This window comes from Pseudophryne corroboree, chromosome 2, assembly GCF_028390025.1.
Source record: "Pseudophryne corroboree isolate aPseCor3 chromosome 2, aPseCor3.hap2, whole genome shotgun sequence".
NCBI classification, from domain to species: domain Eukaryota; kingdom Metazoa; phylum Chordata; class Amphibia; order Anura; family Myobatrachidae; genus Pseudophryne; species Pseudophryne corroboree.
In genome coordinates this window covers 169,551,259-169,565,089 of record NC_086445.1, presented here as the reverse complement: position 1 = coordinate 169,565,089, position 13,831 = coordinate 169,551,259, and the positions used below count along the sequence as shown (strand labels likewise).

The window sequence follows — 13,831 nt, the reverse complement described above, 5'->3', positions numbered from 1 at the left end:
TCGCTCGTCCATCCATAATTGTATACCACCTACCCGTGGTTTTTTTCTTTTCTTTCTTCTTTATACATACTACTATAGTAGCTTACTGTAGCAGTCTGCGGTGCTGCTGAGCTGACAGTGTCCAGCAGGTCCGTCATCAGTCATTACATAATAAATATATCTACCTGTCCGGCTGCAGTACTAGTGTGATATAATATATATTGATTTCATCTCATTATCATCCAGTCTATATTAGCAGCAGACACAGTACGGTAGTCCACGGCTGTAGCTACCTCTGTGTCTTTTAGTTGTGCCTATTAAAATATGGAGAACAAAAATGTTGAGGTTCCAAAATTAGGGAAAGATCAAGATCCACTTCCACCTCGTGCTGAAGCTGCTGCCACTAGTCATGGCCGAGACGATGAAATGCCAGCAACGTCGTCTGCCAAGGCCGATGCCCAATGTCATAGTACAGAGCATGTAAAATCCAAAACACCAAATATCAGTAAAAAAAGGACTCCAAAATCTAAAATAAAATTGTCGGAGGAGAAGCGTAAACTTGCCAATATGCCATTTACCACACGGAGTGGCAAGGAACGGCTGAGGCCCTGGCCTATGTTCATGGCTAGTGGTTCAGCTTCACATGAGGATGGAAGCACTCAGCCTCTCGCTAGAAAAATGAAAAGACTCAAGCTGGCAAAAGCACCGCAAAGAACTGTGCGTTCTTCGAAATCCCAAATCCACAAGGAGAGTCCAATTGTGTCGGTTGCGATGCCTGACCTTCCCAACACTGGACGTGAAGAGCATGCGCCTTCCACCATTTGCACGCCCCCTGCAAGTGCTGGAAGGAGCACCCGCAGTCCAGTTCCTGATAGTCAGATTGAAGATGTCAGTGTTGAAGTACACCAGGATGAGGAGGATATGGGTGTTGCTGGCGCTGGGGAGGAAATTGACAAGGAGGATTCTGATGGTGAGGTGGTTTGTTTAAGTCAGGCACCCGGGGAGACACCTGTTGTCCGTGGGAGGAATAGGGCCGTTGACATGCCTGGTGAAAATACCAAAAAAATCAGCTCTTCGGTGTGGAAGTATTTCACTAGAAATGCGGACAACATTTGTCAAGCCGTGTGTTGCCTTTGTCAAGCTGTAATAAGTAGGGGTAAGGACGTTAACCACCTCGGAACATCCTCCCTTATACGTCACCTGCAGCGCATTCATAATAAGTCAGTGACAAGTTCAAAAACTTTGGGCGACAGCGGAAGCAGTCCACTGACCAGTAAATCCCTTCCTCTTGTAACCAAGCTCACGCAAACCACCCCACCAACTCCCTCAGTGTCAATTTCCTCCTTCCCCAGGAATGCCAATAGTCCTGCAGGCCATGTCACTGGCAATTCTGACGAGTCCTCTCCTGCCTGGGATTCCTCCGATGCATCCTTGCGTGTAACGCCTACTGCTGCTGGCGCTGCTGTTGTTGCTGCTGGGAGTCGATGGTCATCCCAGAGGGGAAGTCGTAAGCCCACTTTTACTACTTCCACCAAGCAATTGACTGTCCAACAGTCCTTTGCGAGGAAGATGAAATATCACAGCAGTCATCCTGTTGCAAAGCGGATAACTGAGGCCTTGACAACTATGTTGGTGTTAGACGTGCGTCCGGTATCCGCCGTTAGTTCACAGGGAACTAGACAATTTCTTGAGGTAGTGTGCCCCCGTTACCAAATACCATCTAGGTTCCACTTCTCTAGGCAGGCGATACCGAGAATGTACACGGACGTCAGAAAAAGACTCACCAGTGTCCTAAAAAATGCAGTTGTACCCAATGTCCACTTAACCACGGACAAGTGGAGCAGGGCAGGGTCAGGACTATATGACTGTGACAGCCCACTGGGTAGATGTATGGACTCCCGCCGCAAGAACAGCAGCGGCGGCACCAGTAGCAGCATCTCGCAAACGCCAACTCTTTCCTAGGCAGGCTACGCTTTGTATCACCGGTTTCCAGAATACGCACACAGCTGAAAACCTCTTACGGCAACTGAGGAAGATCATCGCGGAATGGCTTACCCCAATTGGACTCTCCTGTGGATTTGTGGCATCGGACAACGCCAGCAATATTGTGTGTGCATTAAATATGGGCAAATTCTAGCACGTCCCATGTTTTGCACATACCTTGAATTTGGTGGTCCAGAATTTTTTAAAAAACGACAGGGGCGTGCAAGAGATGCTGTCGGTGGCCAGAAGAATTGCGGGACACTTTCGGCGTACAGGCACCACGTACAGAAGACTGGAGCACCACCAAAAACGCCTGAACCTGCCCTGCCATCATCTGAAGCAAGAAGTGGTAACGAGGTGGAATTCAACCCTCTATATGCTTCAGAGGTTGGAGGAGCAGCAAAAGGCCATTCAAGCCTATACAATTGAGCACGATATAGGAGGTGGAATGTACCTGTCTCAAGCGCAGTGGAGAATGATTTCAACGTTGTGCAAGGTTCTGCAACCTTTTGAACTTGCCACACGTGAAGTCAGTTCAGACACTGCCAGCCTGAGTCAGGTCATTCCCCTCATCAGGCTTTTGCAGAAGAAGCTGGAGGTATTGAAGGAGGAGCTAAAAGGGAGCGATTCCGCTAGACATGTGGGACTTGTGGATGGAGCCCTTAATTCGCTTAACAAGGATTCACGGGTGGTCAATCTGTTGAAATCAGAGCACTACATTTTGGCCACCGTGCTCGATCCTAGATTTAAAACCTACCTTGGATCTCTCTTTCCGGCAGACACAAGTCTGCTGGGGTTCAAAGACCTGCTGGTGACAAAATTGTCAAGTCAAGCGGAACGCGACCTGTCAACATCTCCTTCACATTCTCCCGCAACTGGGGGTGCGAGGAAAAGGCTCAGAATTCCGAGCCCACCCGCTGGCGGTGATGCAGGGCAGTTTGGAGCGACTGCTGATGCTGACATCTGGTCCGGACTGAAGGACCTGACAACGATTACGGACATGTCGTCTACTGTCACTGCATATAATTCTCTCACCATTGAAAGAATGGTGGAGGATTATATGAGTGACCGCATCCAAGTAGGCACGTCAGACAGTCCGTACTAATACTGGCAGGAAAAAGAGGCAATTTGGAGGCCCTTGCACAAACTGGCTTTATTCTACCTAAGTTGCCCTCCCACAAGTGTGTACTCCGAAAGAGTGTTTAGTGCCGCCGCTCACCTTGTCAGCAATCTGCGTACGAGGTTACTTCCAGAAAATGTGGAGAAGATGATGTTCATTAAAATGAATTATAATCAATTCCTCCGTGGAGACATTGACCAGCAGCAATTGCCTCCACAAAGTACACAGGTAGCTGAGATGGTGGATTCCAGTGGGGACGAATTGATAATCTGTGAGGAGCGGGATGTACACGGTGATATATCGGAGGATGATGATGAGGTGGACATCTTGCCTCTGTAGAGCCAGTTTGTGCAAGGAGAGATTAATTGCTTCTTTTTCGGTGGGGGTCCAAACCAACCCGTCATTTCAGTCACAGTCGTGTGGCAGACCCTGTCACTGAAATGATGGGTTGGTTAAAGTGTGCATGTCCTGTTTATACAACATAAGGGTGGGTGGGAGGGCCCAAGGACAATTCCATCTTGCACCTCTTTTTTCTTTCATTTTTCTTTGCGTCATGTGCTGTTTGGGGAGTGTTTTTTGGAAGGGCCATCCTGCGTGACACTGCAGTGCCACTCCTAGATGGGCCAGGTGTTTGTGTCGGCCACTAGGGTCGCTTAGCTTACTCACACAGCTACCTCATTGCGCCTCTTTTTTTCTTCTTTGCGTCATGTGCTGTTTGGGGAGTGTTTTTTGGAAGGGCCATCCTGCGTGACACTGCAGTGCCACTCCTAGATGGGCCAGGTGTTTGTGTCGGCCACTAGGGTCGCTTATCTTACTCACACAGCTACCTCATTGCGCCTCTTTTTTTCTTCTTTGCGTCATGTGCTGTTTGGGGAGTGTTTTTTGGAAGGGCCATCCTGCGTGACACTGCAGTGCCACTCCTAGATGGGCCAGGTGTTTGTGTCGGCCACTAGGGTCGCTTAGCTTACTCACACAGCTACCTCATTGCGCCTCTTTTTTTCTTCTTTGCGTCATGTGCTGTTTGGGGAGTGTTTTTTGGAAGGGCCATCCTGCGTGACACTGCAGTGCCACTCCTAGATGGGCCAGGTGTTTGTGTCGGCCACTAGGGTCACTTATCTTACTCACACAGCTACCTCATTGCGCCTCTTTTTTTCTTCTTTGCGTCATGTGCTGTTTGGGGAGTGTTTTTTGGAAGGGCCATCCTGCGTGACACTGCAGTGCCACTCCTAGATGGGCCAGGTGTTTGTGTCGGCCACTAGGGTCGCTTAGCTTAGTCATCCAGCGACCTCGGTGCAAATTTTAGGACTAAAAATAATATTGTGAGGTGTGAGGTATTCAGAATAGACTGAAAATGAGTGGAAATTATGGTTTTTGAGGTTAATAATACTTTGGGATCAAAATGACCCCCAAATTCTATGATTTAAGCTGTTTTTTAGGGTTTTTTGAAAAAAAACACCCGAATCCAAAACACACCCGAATCCGACAAAAAAAATTCGGTGAGGTTTTGCCAAAACGCGGTCGAACCCAAAACACGGCCGCGGAACCGAACCCAAAACCAAAACAAAACCCGAAAAATTTCAAGTGCACATCCCTAGTTTAAAATACAAAGGCTCCCTCTTCTGGTGAATAGTGGTCTCTGCTGCAAAGGATTTTCCAGTATTAATAATGCATTTTTATGCTTTATATTTTCAAGGACTTCTATTTAAAAGATCCTGGGAAAATAAATGGAAGTGACTGAACATCAACCCCGATCATCAAGCTGATTCACAGTTGGGTGTGCGAGGGTTGTTAGAAGGCTGGTATAAAGAAATTTATTTTATTATTATTATTATTATTATTATTATTATTTTTATTTTTTTTAATTATTATTTTAGTGTAACCCAGACAGATTTGCTTCCACCATCCATATGGTCTTTCTCTTCCTATATTAAAGGGTGAAAGTACCGCTGAGTGTTCGGTATGTGGGCGTGCTGTTCCAGTCTAAAGCAACAGCCAAGAACACTAGAATAGATTACTTTTGTAAAGTGTAATAAGAACGTTACAAGCTCCAGGGTGTGCAAAGGACGCTCAACCCAAGAGCGGTACTCCGTCTGGTTCATGGGAACAGCCCTGGCAGATATTTCCAGATGGCGGAATCCCGAAAACAGTATTCAAAATGAGCTGTGGGATTTTTCTAAGAGATTTTCTGATCAATTTAACCCACCTACACAGGCTGTTCAAAATGTCTGTAAGGCGGCTATGAGACCCCTCCACGTCCTACTAAAGGAGGAGGAAGTTTTTTGTTTTTTTTTGGTAATTGAACTTCTAAACTTCAAAGAGAAGTTAAGAAGCCAGAGAGGTTTGATTTATTCCAATTCCAAAATTCAGTTGGTATAGTGCAGGTCTTACACTATCTAGGTAAACCTATCATAAGCAATTTTACCTATACCAATGGAAGGTAAATTAATTGAAACTACTTTGGATGTCAGTACTCAGGACAGTGACATCTATATTGTGCCGACTGGTACATCACAGCCTACAATATCAGTGCTTTGGTAAACAGGGCCATAGTAGCATGGACTGTGGGTATATTGTACAGGGAAGGAAATTGCTCACCTAGCGGAGCATATCTGAGAGTTGGCTACATATATGTGCAAGGCTTCACAGGATGCTAGTCACGCATCTCGACATTGGCGAGACTGATTCTAGGACTCCGAGAATGACAAATGGACTCTGACTCCAAGAAGGTTGTAAAGGTTTTTCCCTTTGGAGGAGAACGGTTAGTTGGTCCTAAGTTGGACAGGAGGATTTTACATACAAGACAAGGAAATCTATTTATTTCTTTATTTTTATCTACCGCTTACCCGAGACACTCTCCACAGATTAGAAGAGGTTACTCTGGTCCAGTGAAAAGTCATTTAGAAGTTCTTTTGAGAAATCTCGCGGAATCAGGTAGAGGTCGTTCCCAGAAACCAAAAAAGCAAGACCTCAAGCTGGCTGTCAAGACCGTAGCATGACGGTCTCCCAACTCACCTGGGGTTCCCCGGGTGGGCGCAAGGGTTATCAGATAGATTTTGAAGCGTCATCACAGTCGTTTATTTACCTCAAGGTTGTCTCGGTGTCCTCAGAAGGAGAGGTCATTACAAATGGTAATTCAGAAATTACTACACAAGAGTAGTTCTGCCTGTCCCGGATTCTCAAGGACGAACAGGTTTTTATTCAAATTTTTTGGCCGTACCAATACAGGACGGGTTGGTCAGACCAATCCTCAATTTAACAGTTTTAAAACAGTTTCTAAATGTTTCCAGATTCAAACTGGAATCAATCCGGTCGGTTTATAGCAGGTTTAGATCAAGAACAGTTCAAGGTGTCTCTGGACATAAAGGATGCATATCTTCATGTTCCAATTTGAACCCCTCACCACTACATGCATTTCGCATGGGAGAAAGATTACTACTAGTTCAGGCCCTTGCCTTTCGGTCTTTCATCAGCCCGAGAGTTTTTACAACGATCATGTCAATAATGGTCGCAGGTTTGAGAGCATTTGGGAACACGATTATACCCTACCTGGACGATCTGCTGATCAAGGCACTTTAGCAGGAACAGCAGTTCAGAGATCCTCTGACGACTCCTCAATTTCTTATTCAACACGGCTGGATGTCACCTTCAAGAAATCAAGCCTGATACCAACGCAGAAGATTACATTGTTAGCTCTCATATTGCGCATGATACAATTGAGGATGTTACTGCCAGAGACCAAGATCCAAGGCATAAAGTAGTTGGCGGATCAGATATTAAGAAACCAAATGGTTTCCTTACATCTATGGGTACAGCTTCTCGGGAAGATGGTGGCATCTTTCGAGGCCCTACAGTACGGCAGACTTCACTCCAGGCCTTTCCAAAACCTCTTTGCTCAGGGAGCAGATTCGCACTGATTTCTACATCGAGGAATCTGGCAGTCGGCACAGGTCCGTACCTCGCTAATTTGGTGGTCATTACACAGAAATCTCGTAGCAGGCAAGAGATTCTGTATTTACAATTGAAGGATCCTCACGACGGACACGAAATTTGGGGTGCCTTTCTACTAAAACATCAGTTTCAGGACAGATGGACGCCACACAACAATATTCTCAAGCTGAGACCACTTACAGAAACTATCGAAAACAGCATACTTAAACCCTCAGACAGAAACAAGAGGCAAGATAGAGTTAAAAGAGGCCACACAGATCTTGTTGGGGACAGTCAGACGCAACGTCGTTCTCTCAGTTTTGTTCATTCTAATAACAACTAGGAGACAGACTATCGCAGTCGCCAGGATATGCATCCAGGAGAGTGGTGTCTACACCCACTAGTCTTTGTGTTGGTAGTGCGGATGTGGGGTTTTCCTCAGGTAGACCTAATGGCGTCCCGAAACAATCATCAGTTGCCCAGGTATGTGTCCGGTCCAAGAGATCCAGCAGCGGATGGAGGGGACGCGTTGACACTTTAAGGGTCTTACAAAGGGGTTTACATTTTTCCAACATTCTCTCTCATACCCAGGGTACTGAAGATGGGACACGGAAAAGAGTATGGAGAACGCTGATCGCACCAGACTGGTACAGCAAGAGTTGGCACTCAAACTTCAGGGGGTTACTAGCGGAGAAACCTTTGCGGTTACCTCAGAGAGAAGACTTACTGTCACAAGGGCCATTCTTACACCTGCCCTGACCAGGTTGAGTTTAACGCAGTGGCTATTGAGTTATGGACTCTGTGAAATAAGGGGATACCGACAGTGGTTGTTCCTAGGATGATCGCCACTCGGATGCCAGTCACTACTGTAGGATATGGAAAAGATGCATGGAGTGGGGTCAGGAAAGGAGGTGGAATTCAAAGGAATCTGACCTGTCTAGTTTTCTACGTGTCCTCCAAGCCGGCTTAGATGGAGGCCTACGTTTAGGTTCCTTGAAGGTTCAGATTTCGTCTCTCTCCATCCTATGTTCAACCGCGTTTAACATCCCTACAGGGAGTTTAAACGTTGCGGGGAGTTCTAAGGGTACAACCTCCCTTTCCGTTCTCCCACAACTTAGTGTTAGAATATCTGAGATCAACAACCTTTTAACCTTCGGAAGGAGCAGAATGGACTTTCACTCCTTGAAGATCACTTTGTTATTAGCTTTAGCTTCAGCCAAACGGGTCCCTGAGCTGGGAGCCTTATTGTGTAATGGTCCTTTACTACGTTTCCAGGACGATAGGGCAGCGCTCCGTGCGAGGGCAGAGTTCCTTCCATTGGTAGAACAGGATACGTCGGCTCCATGAGTGAGGCGTCTCACGGAAACTCGCAGGGTCATTGTTTGAATCCTGGGTATGACAGAATTTTAAATATTTAGCCCTTTTGTGGTCCCGTTCTTTCAAGGATTTGCAGAAGGAGACGTGTCTTTAGGAGTGGTAAGAGCACAGAATATACAGTTTACGTACAGGTTACGTCAGCCTTCAGGAGGCCTAAACCATTTGCTTGATCTTTCTGATGGTCCGAAGAAGGATTGGCCAGCATCTCAGCAGCCACTGACCAGATGGATTGGGCTTACCATTTCATAGGCATATATATATATATATATATATCTATATATATATATCTAGGTCCCTTTTCAGGTAGAGGCCCATACTACCAGATCGTTGGGTGCCTCCCAGGCGATAGCCAGAGGTACCTATAATACTCAACGTGGCAGAGCGGCAACGTGGTCGTCAGCACAGACGTTCTACGAGTTTGATACTTTGCGTCCAGAGGTTCAAAGTTTGGACGTTTAGTTTTGCAGGCCATTGACAGCACTCCCACCCTTGGGAGTAACTTTGGGACGTCCCCTACTGTATAAGCTGTTCCAGTGTCCCCTAGTGGATGAAAGAGAAAAGAGGATTTTGGTACTTACCGATAAATCCATTTCTCTGAATCCACTCGGGGACACTGGACGCCCGCCTCGGTGCAGTCAACCTGCTGTGTTCAAAGTTCTTGTTAAACAGTTCGTGAAAACAGCATTAGTTTCTGTTAACAGAGTTCTTAGATGCTGTTTGATTTGTTGTTACGGTGGGCTCCTCGCCATTGGTTTGTGTCTCATGTCCTATTCTCTCCGTCAAATTTTTCAAACTGAGGGATGAGGGGCGTGAAGGGGAGGAGCCGGCTGTGCAGACAATGTTTCATTTTTAGATTGTGCCACACCTCCGGTTGCAAGCTTCACACCCCTACTGTATAAGCTGTTCCAGTGTCCCCGAGTGGATTCAGAGAAATGTATTTATCGGTAAGTACCAAAATCCTCTTTTTTTCCTTGGAGTCTGTAGTTGATATGTCATATTACTCCATTGAGCAAGCAGCATGTTATTCCGAATAGATATAAAGAGTTATGGTATAGATATTAGATCTTTTGAATAGTTTACATGTTTTACTAAACATTCATAGTAAAATAAAGTAATCAGGGATATCTGTGTGCTGCTTATGTAGTAAATGTCAAACTTTCTTCCTGTAAGGGGATAAACAGGACTATGGCGAAAGTAAGAGAACGGTACACACAGCTGGGGACGGAGGCACAGTACAAACCGATGAGGCTGGTTACGTGTCTGATGAGAGCTGCTCATCTGCCCAACTTGGTGTTTGCCCTCCGAAACAGGCTGTGTCTCTTGGTCCAAGTTTAGATGAGTGTACTTGTATCTTAGATGCTTCAAAAGAAGGAAACGTTGCCCGATTTTTTAATGTAAGTACATCATTGTGTAAGTTGTACAGGCAATATTCTTGTTACACTTGAAGCATTTTAGATATTTGCTTGTTTGTTTTTAAAAACTTAGCACACACCTATGTCCTTAAGTACTGTACGTTTGTGCAGTCATAGAACATTTTGTGTAAAGGAAAGCCGTCACAAATTCTTGGCACCAAATTAATGCTTAGCATTGCTCAGTAAATCAATTTATTTTATTAATTCTAAAGGAACCACTATGTCAGTGGTTTATCAAGGTGCAAAGTGTGTTCATGGGTAGTTATTCATTGGTGCTGGATATATGTGGCATTGCTAAGGCATCTTAATCAGATGTACAAGGCACATCCACATTATATCTTAAGGTGGGTACACACTGATAGATATATCTGCAGATCAATTGATCTGCAGATATATCTATGGACGGATCGGGCAGTGTGCTGTGCATACACACGGCCCGATCCGTCTGGGACTAACGCCTGGAAGTGGGCGGGCGTGTACACACGCCCGCCCAGTTCAGCTGTCAATCACCACCGGCCACCGTAGCATGTGTATGGGCGGCCGGCTTGTCGCCCGTACACACACTGCGATGCGCCAGTATGTTGGTAGATATATTGGCCGTCGGCTGTGCTGCGGGGCTGACGCGATATGTCTGTGAACGACGGAGTTCACAGACTTATCGCCCATACACACTAGCCGACGGACCCGCGATATATCGTCCGTTCAATAGAACGGACGATATATCGTCCAGTGTGTACCCACCTTTTACATTGTTATAAGGGCAATACATTTTTTAAGAATATTTTCACAAAGTAACTAACTCCTTGTTTTGTTTTCCCTCCATAATACAGCATAGCTGTTCTCCAAACCTGTTTGTGCAGCAAGTATTTGTAGAAACCCATTGTAAAAGCTTCCCGTGGGTAGCATTTTTCACCAAAAGGTTTGTACCATGCTTTATCGCTATATATTAATAAATGTTACAGCAGAACTAGGCGTAGAGATAATCACATGACTGGATGGAACCAGGAAGTACTGCCTGTAGCAGCCAAGATTTATTGCACGTAAAATATTACCTCACTAAGTTATAATAAAGGTGTTTTGATTCAAGGTGACTTCTCTTCCAGTTTGCAGAACATAGGAATGGATAACTCTGTAATAATAATGGGTTGAAGTCGCTTTTTGATTATGTAACATTTTCTATTTTTGCCTTATAAGGGTTAAGCCCCATACAGACTAGACGACAAAGTGAAAGATCTCGCTCAGGAGGGCCGATCTGAGCAAGATATTTTACAGTCTCGCCCAGTGTGTACATCAATTCGTTAACAATGCACGCTCCCACGCATTGTTAACGACCCCCTCCCTCTTCTGAACATGTACAGACGAGGGAAGGCGTCGTTCCCCACGCCGCCTTAATCCCGCCGTCGCTCCCTTTTCGCCGGCATCGGCAAGTGTGTATGCACTTGCCGATCCTGGCACCCAACCGGGTCCCTGCCGCTGCCAATATCGATGTGGGTGGGGATTGCTTAGTGTGTACTGGGCTTAAGATGTGCTCCCTGCTGTAAAATATAATAATATTCTAAGTCACTGAGGCGTTCTGTGACCATAATTTTACTTTGAGACAGACTCATTTTACTATTTGGAGATACAATATATTATTGTAATACACAAGTTAAAAATACTTGGTCTATAATAATATTTGCCAGCTGCCGAGACACAAATCTGGTATCATATAAAACAGGAAATAATCAGATTGTAATCCTCTAAGGTAATTCAATAAAAGCCCGTTCATTTGCAGTAAATTTTATCTGTTATCATGCGAAACACAGGGATCGGGGAAGTTATCCTGGATCCTTGTGTTTTCGCGATCACAGCTGTGAAAAACCATATTTATTGCAGATTTTGTTTCTCCTGTCTCCGGGCAGGTGAAGCAAAATCCCCAATAGTGCCAACTATTGAGGATAATTGAATTATTGCCAGGGATAAATTGGGATCCGTTCTGGATACTGGCTTTTGGCATCCCGGCAGTCGGAATGCCGATGCTGGAATCCCGACATGGATCGAAAATGTCGGTACCAGGATCCTGAACGAGTTCTGCCGGGACTTGTCATTGGTAAGCACAGGTGGTGGTGGCGGGGAGTCTTAGGGTCAGGCTGCGCGGGGGGGGGGGTTAGGCACCCCCGGTTAGGGTTAGGCTGCGGGGGTCGGAGATTTAGGTTTAGGCTGCAGGAAAGGGGGGGGGGAGGGGCGTTAGGTTTAGGAACCACCAGGGAGGGTTAGGGTTATGTTTAGGCTGCTGGAAGGGAGGGGTAGGGTAGGAGGTGGGGGGTATACATACCTACCCGACCCCTGTCCGGACTCTCTGTTTCGGGATGCTGTATCGGTCATATGACCACCGGCATACCATCCGTCGGGATATCGTATGTATCCCGATAAATTAGCCGCTGTACTTTTCCCCAGCTAATTGAATTCCCCCCTATATGCAGAATTTTGTTAAAGAATGATCATGAGCTACAAATTGCACATGGCAAATGCCAGGGTGTACATGGCCAGCTAAGTGCACAAGGGTGTTTCTGTCTGTTTAGCATTACGTATGAGTGTGGTATGCAGTTTAGATGCATTTACAAGTATGTCCAATATGTGCTTTTATACAAGCGTCTGAGAAAACAGGAATTGATCATGTTCATGTAAAACACACATGGAAATGCCTCCTTACAGACTCTCTTAGCTTTTGCAATGCACTCCCATTTAAATGATTGCAAGTTTCAAAGAGAAATAAAACCAAGAAAAATAAGCATCACATAGAAAAGGGAACATGCCACACGGCCACATCCCCTTTGCGTGCACATGCGCAGATTTGCCCTCATAGATGATCAGCACTCTGCTCTAAATAGACGCTATGGAAAGTTATGTGTGGGGTGGTAATTTGTAAAAATGCAATTTTGTATGGTTTAATTTAGTACTATTAATATTCCCAAATCTGTTTGCACTTAATAAATATAACTTGTTAGACAGGCTGTTTTAGTACCAGTGAGTACGTAGTCTCATTGCTGCAAGAGACTGTCTGGACATGCCTCTCTATCTATCTACCACTCCTTTTTATGTTCATTTAACTGTTTTTCATGTATTTTTTTCAGCTTTCTAAAAGCCGGTACTGAGTTAACTTGGGAATATAACTACCAAATTGGAAGTGCTCCTGAAAATGAAATTCCTTGCTTGTGTGGTATGAAAGCCTGCAAAAGTATAACTATATGACGGAGATATCTTGTAACAGATGTTACAAAATATTGTCCTGTAAATACTTTTTTTTTTTTCTCTTTGTTTTCATTTTGTGATAAACTTTCCTATTTCACTTTTAGATACCTATAAGTGTGTAATTTATTCATTTCTTTTTTGTGTCTTCTGTCATTTTTTTGTGTGAACTAAAAAGAAAGCAAACAGTATTTTATAAAAAATATATATCATGTTTGCATCTCCATCATGAATATAAATTGTCATCATTAATCATGCACAAAGCATTACAGATAATCTAACATGCAGTGTAATTGTCCGTTTATGCAATGCTTTATATTAAAAAAGGACTTGAATAAATGTGTCTAGAAGTGAAATCTTTTGTATGGTCCCATACACGAACATTAATGTCAGTGATTTAGGATGAAATTATCTTCAAAAAGGATCTCTATACAGCAGGATATGGTTATTGTAGAGATTAGGTTGGGTTGTTGTTGTTTTTTTTTTGGGGGGGGAGGGGGGGCATAAAAAGGGCACATGTCCATGCTTTTACGGTGAGGTTTCTTAGGGGAATTGGGTTTTCACCATTTGATTGGTTGGATCGCTTCGTTTGCGACAACACCTGACTGTGCATTATCTCACCTGGTCACAAACCATGCGACCAGTCAGAAACACAGTGGCCGGTTGCCGGAAGATAATCTTTCTGCAGCCGCAAATCACAGAGGGACCTCACGGTCCCTCTGCTTCCCTGGGCCCTCCCCCCAGTGGCTACCATGATGCCAGTCACTGCTGGTCAGTCAGCTAATCTCTGCCACCTAGTGTGTAC

The 13,831-nt window shown here is 45.0% G+C and overlaps 1 protein-coding gene across 1 annotated transcript in view; it reads left to right on the top strand.

Annotated features, from left to right (window-relative positions):
* SETDB2 (SET domain bifurcated histone lysine methyltransferase 2) overlaps positions 1-13,365 on the top strand; it is a 104,541-nt gene extending 91,176 nt beyond the window's left edge. The window contains exons 9-11 of the mRNA XM_063950720.1: positions 9,557-9,780; positions 10,629-10,717; positions 12,912-13,365. Of these exons, the coding sequence (XP_063806790.1) occupies positions 9,557-9,780; positions 10,629-10,717; positions 12,912-13,029 (431 nt within the window). The 3' untranslated portion in view covers positions 13,030-13,365. The remainder of the gene's footprint in view (positions 1-9,556; positions 9,781-10,628; positions 10,718-12,911) is intronic.
* The last annotated feature ends 466 nt before the right edge of the window (positions 13,366-13,831 follow it).